General features: G+C 57.4%; 2 protein-coding genes across 8 annotated transcripts in view; both read right to left on the bottom strand.

Moving 5' to 3' along the window:
- EFNA3 (ephrin A3) overlaps nucleotides 1-14760 on the bottom strand; it is a 38209-nt gene extending 23449 nt beyond the window's left edge. For both annotated transcript variants that reach the window (XM_053277525.1, XM_053277526.1), the window contains exon 1: nucleotides 14391-14760. In XM_053277525.1, the coding sequence (XP_053133500.1) occupies nucleotides 14391-14707 (317 nt within the window). In that variant the 5' untranslated portion in view covers nucleotides 14708-14760. The remainder of the gene's footprint in view (nucleotides 1-14390) is intronic.
- The window catches only part of EFNA4 (ephrin A4), a 172903-nt gene that overhangs the window by 18190 nt on the left and 136129 nt on the right, over nucleotides 1-18584 (bottom strand). The window lies entirely within an intron of this gene.

Raw genomic sequence — 18584 nt, 5'->3', positions numbered from 1 at the left:
CTCAGCCAATATTCCTCAGCCCCCCAAAACAAAAACCCGCCACCAAGAATGCATCCCCCAAACCTTCCCCTGGGACATTTTTATTGGGAAGCTAGGCCACGATGCCCAGGCTCCTGCCTTCCACAGTCGGATCTCTCCACACACGAGTGGGGTCAGCACCCCCCCTTCTCCCCACAGGCATCCTCCAGCCGGACCTGGAAGCCCCGGCGCCTCTATGCCCCCAAGTCCGTCGGCGGCCCTTGGCTCCGGCTGAGTTACCCAGAATCCTCCCCGCCAGCCGCCTCTCACCTCCGCCTTCACCTCTCGCAGCTCCCTTCCTGGACGGGGCCCAACGCATTTCAAAGACGTTTCATTGGCCTGACAAGGTAGATTTGAGCGCTGCTAACATTAACGCAAACAGGCAGGGCATTTTTGGTGTGCTCTCCGACTGCAGGGAATCTCTGCGTTATTGGCAGAGGCGCGCGGCGCGCCGACCTCTGACCTGGAAGCAAACCTCCCTGGCCGCCCCTTGGATGGATCTCTTAAAACGGTGCCGTTTCTACTCCCCTCCAGACTTTGCTTGGAGGAATTATGACTGGCACTTTGAAGCCTGAAGGGATACCGGCACGTCACTGCCTTGTTCTCATCAGCTTCAGTTGCACCGAGGGGAGAAGTTTGGTGGGTGCTGCTTCTCACCCCCCCCCCGAATGGGGACTTGAACCCAGGCCTTCCTGCTCCAAGTCCAACATGCTAACCACAGCTTGAACAGACAAGGGAATTATTGCGGATGTCGCTTGGGCTGCAGTTGCTAGAACGCTGGGCTAGCACTGGGGAGACCCGAGTTCTAATCCCCTCAGCCATGAAGCTCGCGGAGCGACCTTGGGCCGCAGACCAGCCTACCTCACAGGGCTGTTGTGAGGTCAAAAGAGGGAGAGGCAACTCTGCACAGTGGGTATGGCAGTCAAGGGACGGAGGACATCTTTGTGGGTGCGGAGAGAAAATGAATTTGGAGAGAGAGGAGTCAGAACCGACTAGCAAGCACTTGAGGCTTGCTTGAGGCGGGACAGGGCAGAACCCAGGCAAAGCAGAGAGGACCCAGGAGTCCAGCTTCCCGGCCCCCGCAACACACACAAAATCTCGTCCAGGGCTGCACAGAACTCCAGCCCTCCTGCAGAAGTTGCACTAAAACTCTCAACCTCCCTGACTATTGGCCACTAGGAGTAGGGATGGTGGGAGTTGTAGTCCAACAGCTGGAGGGGCCAGGTTGCGCAGCCCTGTATTAGAACAAATTGCCCCTGCTGCCGGAGAGAAAAAGAGAGAGTAAAATCCTAGCATCCTCCCCTGAGCATCAAAGCCGAGCCATTATCATAACATAAGAACAGCCCTGCTGGATCAGGCCCAAGGAAGCCCATCTAGTCCAGCATCCTGTTTCACACAGTGGCCCACCAGATGCCGCTGGAAGCCACAGGCAGGAGTTGAGGGCATGCCCTCTCTCCTGCCATTACTCCCCTGCAACTGGTACTCAGAGGCATCCTGCCTTTGAGGCTGGAGGTGGCCCACAGCCCGACGACTAGTAGCCCTTGATAGACCTCTCCTCCATGAAGTGATCCAAACCCCTCTGAAAGCCATCCAGGTTGCTGGCTGTCGCCACATCTTGGGGCAGGGAATTCCACAAGCTGATTAGGCGCTGCGTGAAAAAATACTTCCGTTTGCCGGTCCTCAATTTCTTGGCCATCAATTTCATGGGATGACCCCTGGTTCTAGTGTGATGGGAGAGGGAGAAGAATTTCTCTCTCTCTCCACTTTCTCCACACCATGCATCCCCTGCTACTCCAACCAGCTCCAGAAGTGCAAAACCTTTCGACTGATCCAAGTTAACTGGTTTGGTGCACACGGATTCCCCCAACAGGGTCTGTAAAGAAGTTGCTTGTTACGCTCAAATATGACACAAATCCAACAGCTGGATATCGGCAGAACCCCAGCTTTTGTCTTAGATCCAACATAGGTAGCCCTGTTGGTCAGGCAGGGAAAAAGCAGACACAAGCCACTTTTCAAAACAGACTATGTGATTCAGAGTTCCACAAAACTCTTCTTCAGGCAAAATCTTTTAAAAAAAATTATACATAGGCACTATATAATATATATATATATCTGAACATAAAAGATGCTTCCTTCAAGCCAATTGGGTTTTTCAAGGATCACTCACTCAGCGTTTTTGTTTAAAATCGTACATCATCTCCCCTCGCCAGTTTCCAAAACCATTTAGCAAATTCGGGGGAAAGGAGGGGACCCACAAAAGAGACCACATCGATGACGAGAGCATTGCTTTGTTCAGCAATACAGTGTAGCACCTAGGCGGCACCAGAGGGAGGCCAGAGAGGAGAAGCACTCCTCAAATTTATTTATTTTTACATTTATATACATGAGGAGCTCCCCCCCCCCCCCTCCTGGCATGGACTCATTTCTGTCCATTGGCGATGGAACTGGGGTGTGGAAGATTATTTTTCTCTCCATCCAAATAAAAAATGTTTTCTTTCAGGGAAAGACACATTGAGGATGAAAGCACCAACGCCAGACATAATGTGGTTTCTCTTTTCAGAAGCTAACCTGCAGGATCAAGCTCGCCTCCCTCCCTCTCCCCAAAATGCTCTTTTGGCCCTTCTGCCTGTATCCGAGTCTTACTTCTGATGCGGCTACTGCTGGTAGCGGTTCGACTGCCAGATTGGAGCAAGGTCCCAATCCCGCAGCAGAGCCTCTTCTTTGCATGCAGAACGTCCCGGGTTCAATCCCTGGCAGCATCTCCAGGTAGGGCTGGGAAAGACTCCTGCCTATGATCTTTGAAAAGCAGACAACACTGAGCTAATGGATCAAATGGTCTGACTGGGTGTAAGGCAGCTTCCTACGTTCCGATCTTCCTAGGTTGACCTTGGGCCAGTGGCTATTTTTTCGGGTTGTGAGGCTCAGCAGGTAGAACCAGAAGGGCTGCCTCTGAGCTCCTTGGAGCAAGGCTGCGACAAAAATGCAAACATCCTGCCTGAAGAAGAGATCTGTGGAACCCTGAAGCTCACACTTTCCTTTGGCGCTAAAAAAAAAAAAGCCCTCCCTCAAACAAAAGCTAAAATGCACAAAATAAAAACAGCTTTCAGCCTTTGTTATTGCATTAAAGTGTGAAATGTGATCCCAGCCAGCACAGAGATGGCTCCGTGGTATTTCAGAAACACGGCCACCTATGACAGCTGGCGCCTAAGAAGCTGCTTCCCCCCCCCCCCCGACACACACACACACACAACTCTCTTTTTAAAAAATCTTAATTTCAAGATCTCTGCTCAAGATTTCAGAGGCTGCCTAGGTCGGTAGACTGACTTAATTTTTTTTTTTTTTAAAGCAGCGGCTTTGGTTAACAGGATTAAGATGAATGCAGGAAAAGCCCCTTTAATCTCTACCCTGGGGTTAATCTGGATTAAGTCCCCCCTCGCCGATCCGGATCGAGCGCCGCTCTGCTCACCGCTTACGACTGGTAGGTGCACAGAATTATCATCATCATCATCATCATCATTAATAATAAAATCAACGTGTGCCTCCCCGATATCCTCCCGTCACCCCAAAACCTGCCCGCCACCTTCCTGCCCTTAGCTTCGGGCCCTCACCCTCAAGAGGTGAACTGGTGTGAACTCAAGAGATTTAGTTTATTTTCCGTCTGTTCTGCCTTCCACGTAGGACTCAAGGCAGCCGGGAATCACAACTGGGGAACACCAGAACCATCATATTAAACAGCCAGAACCATGTAGAACAAACATACCGAGAGGGAGATCTAAAAAGCCAAAAAACCAAGCACCACCTTTCATGAAAAGCCAGTTGTTGGGGAAAGAGAGGGTCCTTTTTTCCGATGCGGGAAAACAGAGAGAAGGGGCGAAGCAGACGGGGTGGGAGGGAGGTTTTAAGTGCAGAGGCCACTCTGGGAAAGGCCCTGTCCCCCAGACCCACACAACAGACTTCAGATGGTGTTGGGACATGCCAAAAAGGCTCTCAGAATGATTTTATGGGGCGGGCAGATTAGAGTGTGGAATGGTGGTCCTTTAGACACCTTAGGCCCAAACTATGCATGAGGCAGACTGTTCCACCACCTCGCAGCTCTTCCTTGGGACGTTCCTCTCCCAACCTCTAGCCTGAACCGGCTTCCTTGCCGGGGCAACCCCCTGGTTCTGGTGCCACCCTCAGGAGCAACTGAGAGCAAGCCTGCTCCTCCTCCTCCGACATGAGCAGGGCCGCCCTGAGCTGGCCTGGGTGGATTTCTGCAAAGCAAAGCTCTGCTGAAAGGGGTTCGGTCTGCTTTTCTTTCCAGAGCACACCCCGGATTGCAAAAGTGAGCCGACTCCCCAGCATCCAAGAAGCGCCTTTGAGCAAAGAAGTCAAGAAACTGTTTTTGAGAGGCAGGAGAGCGGGGGAGTCCAAAGGCGCAGGGAGTTAACAGAGGCGGCAGGACGAGACCCAATCAAGGTGCAGAGTGAAGAGTTAGGGTAACAAAGCCAAGGGAAACCGAGCCAGAAACTAGGTGGGGAGCTGCCATATACCGAGTCAGACCCTTGCTCCATCTCGCTCAGCATTGTCTACCCAGACTGGCAGCGGCTTCTCCAAAGCTGCAGGCAGGAGTCTCTCTCTCTCGGCCCGATCTTGGAGACGATGCCAGGGAGGGAACTTGGAGCCTTCTGCATGCAAGCAGGCAGGGGCTCTTCCACGGAGCTAGGGCCCCACCCCCTGAAGGGAATGTCTTCCAGTGCTCACACATAGTCTCCCATTCAAATGCAAACCAGGTGGGACCCTGCTCAGCAAAGGGGGCAATTCATGCCTGCTACCACAAGACCAGCTCTCCTCCTAAGTACTTAAACCATTTGAAACCACGAGACTACCAGTTCTCAGATTCGGTCCACGGGTGCTGACTACAGCTCCCATCACCCCCTGCCACCGCTGCTGTGACAGGGGGTGATGGGAGCTGTAGTCCCAAACCCAGGGACCCACGCTTGAGAACCCCTGCACTATAAAAATGCCAAGAGTGGTGCTGATTATTCCCAAGCACGTTGGACAGCCCCAGGAGGGAACTCTCTAAGCTGCCTGTTTTTTGCTGCCGGCGACTGCAGAAACAGAAGAGATTGCCAAGCATCTGGCATGTCAACAAGTCACAGCTGTGCTCATCTTGCTGGGGATGTCGATAATGGTGCATTCAGATCAGTGGCAACCGGGCTGCAAGAGAGGGCTATCCAGGAAAGGCCGACCTTGCCAAAGCACACTCTGGGTGTAGGCAGCTGCTTCCTACCGAGTCAGGCCTTTGGTCCATCCACTCAGTGCTGTCTGCACTGACCGGCAGCAGCTCCCTGCGGTTTCAGACAGGGTCTCCCTTTCCCAGCCTTACCTCGAGATGCCAGAGATTGAGCCTGGGCAATCCCGCACACAGAGGAGGGGCTCGGCCGCTGAGGTACGGCCACTCTGCAGACTACACTGGATAGTTCTTGGCATAAGACAGCCCAGCTCAACAAGGTGCAACGTGCCAAACGCACCTGCTGCCCGCCAAGGAGTGCAGCCTGCCAGCTTCTTAGCAGCCTCTTCCATTTTGGCAATCCCAGGCAGGCAGCCGCAGCTTTTAGCAAGAGCTCAGCACAGCGCCATTTGGAGCCAGCAGGGCCCCCACTGCGTTGGCCCCTCTCAAGAGCACCTCCGCGGCCACCCTGCGCCCTCTTCCTTTCCCCGCCCGCCAGGACCGCTCCCCAACCAGAACCAGGATGCAGGGAAATGTCCCTGTGCAGAAAACGGCACACAGACCCGCCACCAGCCGAAGCGTGCGTGTCCCGGGGGAGCCTCAACGGAGAGTCCCAGCTGACTCCCACCTCCCAGCCCTCCCAGGCACAGGGGATGCAGGCCAGCCAGGAAACCTGCAGGCCAGCCTGGAAACCTGCCTCGCACCCAGCTCCCACACAGCCCAGCAACCGGCAAACAGCACACACCCAGGCAGGCAGCCGCCCACGGCCCCTGCTCTTTCGCAAGGCTCAGGCCTGGCGGGGCCCGCCTGGCAGAGGACGCCGGGAGGATGGCGAAAGAGAGCCCAGGACGAGGTCCCAAGAGCCAAGACGGCGCTGCAGCGGCCAGAATGCCGAGAGAGAGAGACAGACAGCTCAGCCCTGGTTTCCAAGCCCTGCCAAAGAACTGGGTGAGAGTTCTGCTTGGCATGCAGGAGACCCCAGGTTCAGCCCCTGGAAGCATCCCCAAGTGGGGCTGGACAAGGCTCCCGACCGAAAGCCCGGAGGGCTGCTGCCGGTCAGGGCAGACAAGACTGAGCTAGAGGGACCAGTGTCTGACTCGGACTTCCTAGATTCTTGACAGGAGCTTAAAGAGAACCAGACCAGCGGAAGTCCTTGAGGGACGACCAAAGCCCAGGTGGGGCTGGGGGAGATGCCTGCTTGAAGCCTTGGAGAGCTGCTGCCAGTCAGAGCAGACAAGACTGAGGGAGTCAGAGCAAGGGTCTGGCTCAGTGAAAGGCCACTTCCCATGTTCCTAACTGGACCAAACTGACCGCTTCTTCCCATCCTACTAAACAGTCATGGATCCAGGGTGAGAAGGAACAGATTGGCAGGGCAGTATCAAACCCCCTTGGCCACCTTTACCCAGAAAGCTGTACGCCATAGGAAGCTTGCCTTCTACTGAGTCCTACCCTTGGTCGATCTAGCTCAGAATCATCTTCACAGACTGGCAGCGGCTTCTCCCAGGTTGCAGGCAGGAGTCTCTCTCAGCCCTGTCTTGGAGATGCTGCCAGGGAGGGAACTTGGAACCTTCTGCTCTTCCCAGAGCGGCAGCTCCATCCCTTGAAGGGGAATATCTTGCAGTGCTCACACTTCTAGTCTTCCATTCAAATGCAACCAAGGCAGACCCTGCTTAGCGAAGGGGACAAGTCCTGCTTGCTCCCACCAGACCAGCTCTCCTCCGGGTACCAAGAGGGTTGCGGACCACAATGGGCAGTCTCAAGAAGCAGGAGCGTAACAAGGCTGGAGTGGGCCCAGAGACAAAATTTTTTAATGGGCCCCTCGCTCACACTCACACACACTTCACAATATATAGTCATGTGACTTGCCTCGGGGGGGGGGGCTCGAGGCGTGGGGGCCCCCAGGCAGCCGCCTCCCCTTGCCTAAAGGTAGTTACGCCCCTGTATGCAAAGCAGATGCTCTTCATGTGAGCACTGTAAGATATTCCCATCTTAGGGGATGGAGCCGCTCTGGAAAGAGCAGAAGGTTCCAAGTTCCCTCCCTGGCAGCATCTCCAAGAGAGGGCTGAGAGAGATTCCTGCCTGCAACCTTGGAGAAGCCACTGCCAGTCTGTGTAGACAATACTGAGCTAGATGGACCCATGGTCGGACTCTGTATATGGCAGCCTCCTGTGTTCCTAAAACACTGGCCTAATTCTCAGAAACTGAGCTGCAGCACGTCAGGCTCATGCAACCAGATGCGGCCTTCTGCTCGCCTTTGCAAGCAGAAAGCTAGCAGCACAAGCCTAGGTTGGTCATTGGCGACCTGAAAGAGCAGCAGGGAGAAAGAGAGGAAGTGAAACCACTCTGCAACAGCCTGATCCCCTGGAGGAGATTCTGGACTCGCCCAGGGTGACCAGGAAAATGGCTCCGTGGCTACTTTTTATCCCCACACCCTGCAAGATAGTGATTGGGCCAATTCAACACTCTACACTATGATCGAGGAGGCAGGCCGTGGAGTCCTGAGTTAAGAAGTCATGAAATCCGGTATGTGCGGATAGGGGACATGATAATCATTTCATGAACAGAACTGCCTTCCAGTTCAGAACTCAGTAATCTGTGAAGTGACTCTAGAGATCTACTATATTTTTCAAATCCTCCACAGGGCTAGACCCAAAATATTTGAAGGTGGCTCTTAACAGAGTGAAAGATTTTTCCAGTTCTACTTCACAGCCCTCTCCTCACCCCCGGGGTGAAGGAGTTTAGTTTGGTTTGTGTTCTTCTCCCTGCTGTTAAGAGAAAGTTGACTTGTTTTGAATTTTTCCTCAATATTTTAATATTTAAAAACATCTTCGGGTTTTGTTTTTTTTTTAAATATCCTGTTTTCTGCTTTGGGATCACAGCGCGTGGGGAAAGCAGGTTATAAATTAGATTCCTGATGGGTTAAAATTTGCTTGCTTGTTTGTTTATTTTAAAATATTTATATCCTGCCGTGCAGGGCCGCTGAAGGGACTTCCCTCTCCCGCAAGGCAGCCAACAACAAAACTTGGGGAACAAAAGCATAGTTTAAAACAATTTAGTGAAAATAGAAGGGGCCAACCAAACAGCCAATACCAAGAATGTGAAATGAAATACAGACACACAGGAGAGCTCTGACGACTATTAAAAGCCAGGCTAAAATGATAGGTCTTAAAACCACCTGCCCAGAAGACAGTATTAGAGGGGACCCAGTTGGGGCTCATGGGTCAGGGAGTTCCACAGCCTGGGAGGTGTTACTGAAAAGGCCGTACCCCCAACCCTTGCCAATTGGACTTTTGAAAACAATGGGATGAAGAGCAAGGTCTTCGATGACCACCATAGCGGGGAAGTGGCAGGAGCCAGCACTTCAAATAGGACTATTTATCATTTGCACATCTGTACTCCTGGCACTTGACATAGAATGAGAGGACAGGCCTCTGTCCCGAGGGGCTTACAATTTATAATTCGACAAAGCAGAGGCAACAGAGGAAAGCAAGGGAAATGGAGGCCAACAGTGGAGGAAATGTGTAATCATTCCAGCGACAAGAACTTCGTTGTAGGAGGGTATGGGGTTGTGCCACAGGCTTCCCGGGAAAGGTGTGAATAAGGGGTGGGGGGGACCACCCAGGTTCGAATTCATTGCAGGATTAAAGAGCATCTTGAACTGTGTTGGAAAGCAAAATGGCAAAAGCCACCAGATCAGAAAGCACAGGAATAACCTCCTCCAACGAGCCAGTCGGGGGAGAACTGCCCTTGCAGCCACAAGCATGACTTGTGCCCCTTGCTAAGAAGGGTCCACCCTGGTTTGCATTTGGATGAGTGATTACATGTCAGCCCTTCAGGAGATTTTGTAGCTCATGGGCAGAGGGTCCACTTGCATCCGGAAGGTCCCGGGTTCCATCCCTGGCAGCATCTCTAGGTAGGGCTGGGAAAGACTCCTGCCGAAATCTTTGGAGAGCCTCTGCCAGTCAGTGTAAGCAGTAGAGAGCTAGATGGACCGAGGGTCTGACTCAGGATCAGGCAGCTTCCTACATGTCCTGGAGAGCACCCTGGAAGCTGCATTTCATGCCGGCTCAAGTGCCCACACAAGCCCCATGCAGAGGACGGGGCCAAGGCCTGGCTCCCAGTGGCCGGGTCCTCTTTCTCCAGCGGAGGGGAGCACTCGGTGGTCTTTTCATTGCCTGTTCTCCCCTTTGTGATGGTTTGTCCTCCTGATTTTATTGAACTGCTGATTCTGCCAGCTACTTTGGGGAGGGGAGGGTGACCCAAAAGCAGCATGGAAAGGTCGATACAAACAGAAAAAAAAAATAAAGAAACAGACATCCCTTCCTCTACGGTCCCGCTTAAATCTTTTAACTTAAGGATCAAGTCTACACCACTGTGGGCACACAAGTGGGTATAATTTGGCAGAAAGCAAACCGCCCCTCCCTTCCCCCCGTTTTGTTCCCCGTTGCCTCATTCCCCGGCTGAATGAGGCCCCCTGCCCCTCCTTGGAAGAGACCCCAACTTGGAAATAAAGGCAAGAGGTGAGGGGGGTCCTCTTTCCGTCGGACCATCCAGGCAGACCACCTCTCGGCCTCCCCTCTGCCCACCCCAAGCCAATCAGCAGCTCCAGCACTCATCAGCACGCCAGTCGCATCTGCCCTTGTCCGGGAAAATAAAAACACACACACACACCAGTGTGACAGGACCTGCTTCTGAGGAACACGGAATCTAGGTGACTTGGAAAGCAGGGAACAGAAGCACTGCAGGGGAATGGCCAATGGACAAATATCAGCCCTCAGTTGAACAGGCAACCAAGAACAAGAAAAGAAAGATGATCAAGCAGAGAAGCCGGGGAGATGGCTGGAGATCACCTCCATCACCAATAAGTGGGGAGGGGGGATCCTGAAAGATGAGGGATCAAAGGTCAAGGTGAGATAAATCCCAGGCCCCTGGAACACACAGGTGCCTAAATCCGGGATGCCCAAATTCTAACTAGAAAGCCGGCGATTTAACATCGGCCCTGGAAATCTGAGATATTTTTCAGGACTGAAGTCTGCTGACCCCACGGTGGCTATTAAAAGGCAGGGGAAAGGGAGGAAAGAAGGGAGAGGGCTATCCGGAGAGGACCAGGTAAGGAAAGCGTCTCGGAGCAGGATACCTCAGATCCGATACTGTCTCGACTCGGAGGACAGTGCTACAGATTTGGCAGACAAAAGCTAGACACTGGAGCACGTTTTGCGTGTGTGGGGAGGGGGGAGGCGCTGCATCGAGAAGGCGTGGACGCAGGGCAGAGAGCAAAGGATCTCCAGCGACTAGGCTGCAGCCTCTACCCTGGCACTTCTGGAAATTTTAGAAAAGGAACTGCAGAAACTCAGAGACACAAACAAGCTTCCGTACAGCGAAGACAAGCTCCTTAATGCTCCTCCAAGGGAACAGGAAAGGGGTCAGCTCTCTGGAGATGAAGCAGGGAAAGAAAGAACCCAACCTCCACCGCAGGAAGTGGTCATCTCCCCCACCCCCAGATGTAGCACCCAGAGCCAGAAATCTAGCTTCAGCCAACATATTGCGGGCAGGCAAGGTCTCGAGAGCAGCCTCATCCCAGGGGGGCAGAGAGGGTGTCTCGCTGAGGCTTGTTTACGGCTTGTCTAACACCCGGCGACCGGGCCCACAAGGACCATTTCCACTGATAATTTATCCCCAAAACCCCGGCGCAAGGGTACATGCACGCGCGGCTGCAATACAGCCACACTGCCGCACTGCCTCGCCATAAATATCCCCGACGCGCCGGCAACTCGCCTCTGCGGCAGGGCCCCCTCCCTCCGCTTCGGCTCACCAGAAAATGGGGGCCTAGCACCTAAGGCGGGGCTGGGGGGCAAGAGAGGGGGTCTGAGCCCCCCCCCAAGCCTCCCCTACGCCCCAAAGAGGACGGCAGGCTAATCGGGAAGGAGATCGACCCGAAAAGAGAGGGGCAGCCACGGTGGCGAAGGAAGGCCTAGTGCGGGGTGTCTGGCGCGGCGTCTCCGCAGAGCCATCAGCCCAGCCCGGCCTTTGCCAGACTAGGCCCATCCTGCCCACCATCGCCAAGGAGGCCCAGTGCATTGTGGGTCAGGCTCTCCTGAGCAACCGTACCTGAGCCCTTTGACGCAGCTCCCTAGCAACCAGCCTTCTCCCCATCCCTCCCCACACACACCACGGAGGAGTCAGGCCAGGTTAGAGAGCCTTGGCCGCAGGAAGGAAGGAAGGAAGGAAGGAAGGAAGGGCGGGGTGGTCCCGGAGAAGGGCCCCGCGTCCGCCGCTCCGCCATTGTGTGGCGCCCGCCAGCGCCCAATTCAGAGGCGCAATTTATGGGGCCTGGACTTCCGCCTCACAACACATTCTCAAAGGCGATGGTCCTCCCGCGGCACACAAAAGAGGAGCAAGGCAGAAAACGAGCGGAGGGCGTGAGACCCAGACGCACAAGGATGGACAGGCGGACAACCCGGGGAGGGAGACAGGCACGGCAGGCTGTCGCGACACACACACACATACATAAGCTCCCGCACAATCCGTCCCTCCCCACCCCTGCTAACGGCCAAGTCCTAGAGAAAATGGAAGCCACAGACACGCGGCGCCACCAAGCAATGGGGCAGGAAGGGGGTGCCGGGCCGAGCTGCGATGCGGCAGCGGCAAGCGCAGAGCCCCTGGGGCCCGTCTGCACCCCAGCCACCGCACCCACCGCTCCTGCCCCGAGGGGCCCGCTGCCCTCCTCCGCTGCCACCCCGGACCCCCCGTGGCTCAGCAGTGGCACCCCTTCCCGCGTTCCACCCCACGCCACGGACAAGGCATCCGAGATGCAGCACAGGCTCCGTTAACTCCTCCATTGATCGGGCTCCCCGTGGTTCTGCTCGGCAACCATGACAATTTCTAGATTATTACTTAAAACCCCCATTGATTTCGAAACACACACACACAGACAGCCAAGCAGTGATGGCTCTATCCCCCCACCCCCACCGCCTGCAATGCTCCAGTGACAAGAGAAGTCTAGCCTAGGAACCTGTGGAACCAGCGGCGGTGAGAGCCACATGGCACCATCTGCCATGGGAGTCCCCCCGTCGCCCGATGGGCACAGTGTCGCCACTCACCAGTGGGCCCAGTCTGTTCGCAGCGAGGGCCAGGCAGCCGAAAGTCACAGCCTGGCCTCGCTCCCGCCACAGAGCCACCACCGTCCCCAACTAGCCGAGGGAAACTGGCCAGATTCAGCATCCAGTGGCCTCCCTCCCATCCAACAAGATCACCGGCTGCCAGGTATCCGAGGAGCAACACACCGATGCCGGGTGCAAAGGAAGGGTCCAGGGGGACAGGCCGACCAGCCCCCCACTGGCACACAAGTGCAGCTGCCAGGCCCACGGAAGCGCCAGCGGGGAGCTTGACTCATATTAGGCAACAGCGTAGATGCAAGATCTCCCCCCTCCCCGCCGTTTCCAGACCCCTCACCACCGCCTGCGTGTTTACCGGGAACAGCCGAGGGAGCCAGGCCAGATATTCTGAATGGTGCGGCCAGAAGAGGGGATGGTGGGAGTGGGAGAAATATTCCTCACTTCCCTCCGCCGTCCCTCCACAACATGCACACTAGCCTGTCGTCGTCTCCCCCCCCAACAACAACTAGGCTCCATCTTTCACCCAGGTCAATAGGAACAGGAGGAAGCTGTTCGGTTGGCAGGGGCTGGGGGGAAGGGATAGTGATCTCCCCCTACACACACACACACACACACACGCTTCCCTGCGAGAGGGATCCTGAGGAACAATCTGATGAGAAAGCAGGAGCTTGGCCGTTAATTGCTAAGGAGTAGAGCGTGGCACTTGAAGCTGGCGTGGAGGAAGTGGCTCTGTCCTGGCACCTGCCCTGCCCAGCTTTACGAGGCCAAGCGGGCAGGTACCAGCCAGCCTGCCTCTCTGCCCCCCCCTCCCCACCACTCCCAAGGCCGCCGTGCAGGAGTGTTCAGAAAAGAGAGTGTCACTGCCCTGGCGCCTCGCCGGTTCGCCCTGCAAGAAACACCCCAGTGGCAGGGCTCTGCTCTGCTCTCTCCGCTCGCCCGGTTTCTTCCACACACTCTCACCCAGACTCCCTCGCTCAGTTCCCGGCGGAGGCCCGGCATTGCCTGGGCACGTGCCACAGGGCACTCCAGGGGTGGCAGTCACCCAGGGAGGGCCCCCCCCCCGCCTTGGCGCCCAGCACCCGTGCCTGGGTGTCAGCCTGGGAGCCCAGCCCAGCCCACTGAGGATGGTGATGCTGCTGGCACTGGCGGGGGTCTGTCATCCGGAGTCACACCTGGGCTTAAAAATAGGTCATGCCACACAGACAGAGACAGAGACCCAGCCGAGCCGAGCACCCCACCCATGTGGAGAGTTGGGGGGGCCGAGGGCATCCTGGAAGTGAGTGCCACCCCCGACTGCAGAACGATGGGGCCAGGAGAGAGGACACGGGGGGGGGGGACGTCCCCAGCACGTTCCTCCGCTGCCCTCTGCCCAGGCTCTGAAGAGACAGAAGGGGGAATTGTCCTTTAGAGCCAAGCCGACGGCGGGAGAGGAAGGGGCCGCCGCAGCCGCCCCGTCTAGGAAAAGTCGCCTGGAGAGCGCAGACAGCCCCTCTCCCCACGCGCCGGAGAGGCAAATGGAGGCCACAATGCCTGGATTTGGGGCGGGGGGAAGAGAGGGGGCAGCAGGGATGGAACACGGAGGCCCGAGGAAAGGGAGAGAAGAGAGGCGCGCGAGGAGAGGCGGGGGTCCCAGTCCAGACAGCTGCCAGACGGAGGGGAGGGAGAGAGGAAGGAGAGGCAGCCTCCCCACAGGCCCCCTCCCTCCCCTCCCCACGCATAGACAAAAAATAGACACCCCCCCGGACATACACACCTCGGCCACTACCACGCGCGCCCCACAGACCCTGACCCCCCCCACCTCTTGCCCAAGCCGGATTCCTCCACGTGCGCGCGCGCCCCCTGTCCCCCTCCGCATCCCCCCTCACAGTCCGCGCGCGCCCTCTCCCACCCCCCGCCCTCGCCGGCACCCCTCCCTCGGCCGCGCAGCCCTCCCAGTCCCAAGCGGCTGGAGCCGGCGGTCGATCCCCCTCCCTGGCGGCTCTCCGGGTCCCCTCTCCCTCCTCCTCCTCCTCCTCCTCGTCCACCACCCCCCGGCCGGGACTCACTGCGGGTTGGAGCTGTTCCAATGCACCGCGTGCCGGTTGCCGAAGCTGCCGGTGGGGCCGTGGCCGAGCAGAGCGAGCAGCAAGAGCAGCAGCGGCGGGCAGAGCGCGGGGGGCGGCAGGAGTGCGGCCATCCCGCCGGCCGAAGCGCAGAGGCGAGAGTCCGGAGCGGAGCGCGGCGGATCCAGAGGCACCACAGCCAAGCGCCGGAGCCCCCAGCGCTGCCGAGACTCCTCCTCCCCCCAGCCGCCGCCGATCGCGCGCCTCCGGCCCGGGACCGCCCCCTTGCGCGCGCCCGACGCGCCGCGCGCGCCCGCCATTTCCCACGGGCTCCCCACGCTGCGCCCTCGCCCGTGCGCCCTGCTGCTCTTTCTCCTCGCCATCTGGGGGTCCCCGTTGCGCGATGCTTGGGCCGGCCCGGAGCCGCCCACGGGGGCAGGGGGCGTGGCCCTGCTCGGCTGATAGGCCCCGCCCCCTGCGGACACCCCCTCCCCAGCGGTGGCAAACATCTGGAGAGCACCCGCCCAGGGGGAGGGCCAAGACCCCACCGCTCCCTTGGTGCCAAAAGACACTTGGAAATGACACTGAATAAGTGAAAGCGGCTGAAAGCGGCTGAAAGGGCCTCTGAGAGTGTGCAGAGTGCCCCAGAACCTGTTCTTACACAAAGTCGGGGAAAGTGCCAGAGTACCCCTGAGGTCTCAGTGGTTACAGCCCAGCCAAGTCCGTACATCTGAGAGCAGCAAGGCAAGACAGGTTACAGGCCAGTGGTTTCCGGGCTAGCGGGAGGGAGACACACACCCCGCCCCGGCAAACTCTCCCTTTAGAAATTAATCACTACCAGGTGGTGAACATCTGGATGAGGAGACTGGAAGCTGTCCCCCACCACCATTCCTCCAAACAGAGCTAGAAGCAAGTTTGATCCAGAGAAAGCCATCAAGCCCAGGACTATGTTCAAGGCTCCGGAAGATGTGGAAGCATCATGAAAAGCAAGAGTGCCTCTGAAGCTGTGCAGAGCATTTCCCCCACCACCTTGAAACACAGCCAGCTGCCTGCCGCCTCACACCTCGGCGATGTGGAAGAACAACTTCCAGGAGGGAGGGCGCGACTCCCTTGGCACTGCTCCTGGCTGGGTGCAAGGAAGCCCTCGTAGGAGCCCGGATGTGGAGGTGGCCTGGGCCCCCGTTTTGGAGGATGTGCCAAGCCAAGGCCTTGCTGGGACCCCCGTGGCGTGTCCGCCTCCGCAGGGCGCTTCAAACCCCAGAAGTGCTGAGGCAGGAAGCTGGGAGACAGACACCTGCCTGCCCGCCCGCCCACCGGGGAGGCCGAGTGCCAGCTCGGGGCCTGTCCTCTTGCCTGAACACGCCGGGGTTCCAGCCAGAGCAGCTCAGGCGCGTCAGGAATGTTGCCCAAAGCCCCAGGCCAAGGTGTGAACTCCGGCCTGGAACATGTGCCCTGGTGGCCCCACCCGTCCCAAACAGGGACATGGCCCACGGGACAGCTGCTGTGTGCCACTGCCCTCCTGCGCAAAGGAGGACCCAATTGGACCTGTGAAGCTGCCAGACCGAGTCTATCTACTCAGGAGGTTCTACTCTGACTGGCAGCAGCTTTGCAGCGTTCCAGAGAGGGGGCCTGCCGCCTACCCTGTCTGGAGATGCAGGGGATTGAACCTGGGACTTTTTGCATGCAAAGCAGATGTTCTTCCACTGAGGTACAGCCCCATCCCCTAAGGGGAATATTTTGCTGTGCGCACATCACCCATCCAAATGCAAGCCAAGGTGGACCCTCCTTAGCCAAGCGGACAATTCTTACCCGCCACAATTCATGCTCGCGACCAGTCAGAGGAACGACAAAATGACGGAGGGCCCTGCCCCAACAAGCATACAAGCAGAACTTTTGGTAGAGGGAGGCAACGGACGGAGGCTAGGAAGACGGGGAGGAGAGGGGAAATGTACGCTCAGTTACAGCTCTGAGCCCTTCAGCCATTGTGGCTGGGGATGATGGGAGCTGTAGTCGAACAACATCTGGGGCCCCCAGGTTGGGATCCCCTGGTCTAAGTGGAGCTCCCATGTTCAGAGGCAGTATACCATCAAATACGCCATCCTGGGCCTTTGCAGGCAGAGAGGGCTATTTCCATCAGGAGCTGCCTATCGAATCCTGCAGGCATCCAGCTGGTCAGAAGACTGGGAGAGGTCGGATTCAGCTCTTAGAGCCTGAGGTGATGCTCAAGTTCCCTCCCTTCTCTTCTGATCAGCATAAAAAAAGCAGACGCTCAGCCCCCCCACCCCGCTTTTCTGTGCAGGCAAAGTGGTGCTTTTAATGTCAACGAGTATTGAACCTGGAGGTTATAGTTGTTCCCGATCAATTAATTCAGAGCGCAAATCTGTAATCTCGTGTTGGTGGATGGCTAAATGGAACCTCCATGTGCCGAAGCAGTGTTCCTTTGCATGCCAGAGGTGGGGGCAACCCAGAGGAGAAGGCCACCTTCCATGCCCTGTTTGTGAGGACCAGTTCGGCTAGACAGGCGTCTGTCAGGCCTGCTGAAATAGGCCCCTGCACTGGATCCTAGACCTGGGGAGGGCTGCTCCCATCCTCCTCTGCTTGCGGGCTTCCAAGAAGCATCTGGCCGGCTGGCTGCTGGCCTCAATGGCCTGAGCCAGGGCAGGGTTCGACAGCCAGAGTCGGCGGGAATGGAGCCTGCATGTTCAGGGGCAGTCTACCTCTGAGCTGCTGAGCAACAAAGCACAGGGCTGTGGGCTTTCGGGAGGCAATCCGTTGGCCCCTGACTGGGGGTCGGAAACTGGGTGTTGGACTGGATGGGCTTGAGGTCTGATCCTGCAGAGTTCTGATGCACGGCTGACCACTACGGAGAGGTGCCAACCCAGCCCCTTGATCCGACCGCCTCATGGGCTGGAGCAAGGAAGGGGCTGCTCTCCCCCTCCCCGCGCTCACCCCTGGATCCTGCCGCCCCCCCGTCCCCAGGTGGCTTTTGCTTCTGCCCCCCAGCCCATCTAGGACCTCACCGCACAGCCAGCCGGGCCTTCCGGAGCGGACCCTGCTCCATCCACGGCCTCCTGCTTGGAGCCTCCGTCTCCTTCCGGGCTGGGGCCAGCGCAGAAAGCCGTGCTGGAGGCAGGGTGGGCTCCCGGGCCGGAGGCAGAGTTCAGGCCTGGAGACGCTGGCAGGACCTGAACCCGGGGCCTTCGGCTTGCCAAGCAGGGCCTCTGCTACTGAGCCAGGCCCTGACCCCAGTCATAACAGGCCCGCACACCAGGGGGCCGGCGGTTGGGAAAGCAGACAGGAGGCCCTCTGCCGAACAGGCCACCGTGCCCAGCTCCCAGCTTGCTCTCTTTGGCTCACATCACGCTGGCCTCTGTGTGCGGCCCTTCTGGAACAAAAGTGTCCAAAGGGGTCCTTCAGGGGCCACTGGGTGGGGGGGGCGGTTCTTCTGCCCCCAGTTGAGAGCTGCCATGTGCTGAAATGGGAAGAGTGCTGGTCTGGCAGTAGTGAGTATAGATGGTCCCTTCTGCTAAGCAGGGCCAGCCCTGGTTTGCATTTGGATGGGAGACGGCGTGTGTGAGCGGCGCACTGTGAGAGGTTCCCCTGAAGGGATGTGGGGCTGCTCTGGGAAGAGCATCTGGGTTCCAATCTCCTTCCCTGGCAGCTTCTCCAGGTAGGGCTGAGAGAGACTCCTGCCTGCCACCTTGGAGAAGCCACTGCCAGTCTGGGTAGACCATACTGAGCTAGATAGACCAAGGGTCTGACTCAGTAGATGGCAGCTTCCTATGTTCCTATGAAAGGCAAAGGCACGCCCCACTGGCCCACTTCTGCCCCTCTGACCCCTGCCTCCCTCCCCCTGTTTAGAAGCCTGTCAGTAGCCCCTGCTGGGAGGGGTTGGGGGTGTCGGGGGGGGGAGGAAAAGGAGAGGGGGGGGAAGGGAAGCGGCTGGGGAAACATCGAGAGAAAGACCAAAAAAAGCTTCGATTAATTATTCATCTGAGGAAGTGAAGTGAGGAAAATGTAACATGGAAGAAACAGCGCTGAACGACTGGGCTGATGGCTGGGGGGGGGGAGGGGGGGCCGGAAGGTGTGCTGGGAGGGGGCAAGGAGGAAGTTAACCCATCGGGTGCCACGGCCAGCACTCCAAGGGTTAAGCAGGCCTTGGTCCCTCGGGGGTCCCGAACCAGGCACTCTTTCTCC

This window comes from Hemicordylus capensis, chromosome 14 (genome assembly GCF_027244095.1).
Source record: "Hemicordylus capensis ecotype Gifberg chromosome 14, rHemCap1.1.pri, whole genome shotgun sequence".
Classification (NCBI taxonomy): domain Eukaryota; kingdom Metazoa; phylum Chordata; class Lepidosauria; order Squamata; family Cordylidae; genus Hemicordylus; species Hemicordylus capensis.
This window is presented reverse-complemented; position numbering and strand designations above follow the sequence as displayed.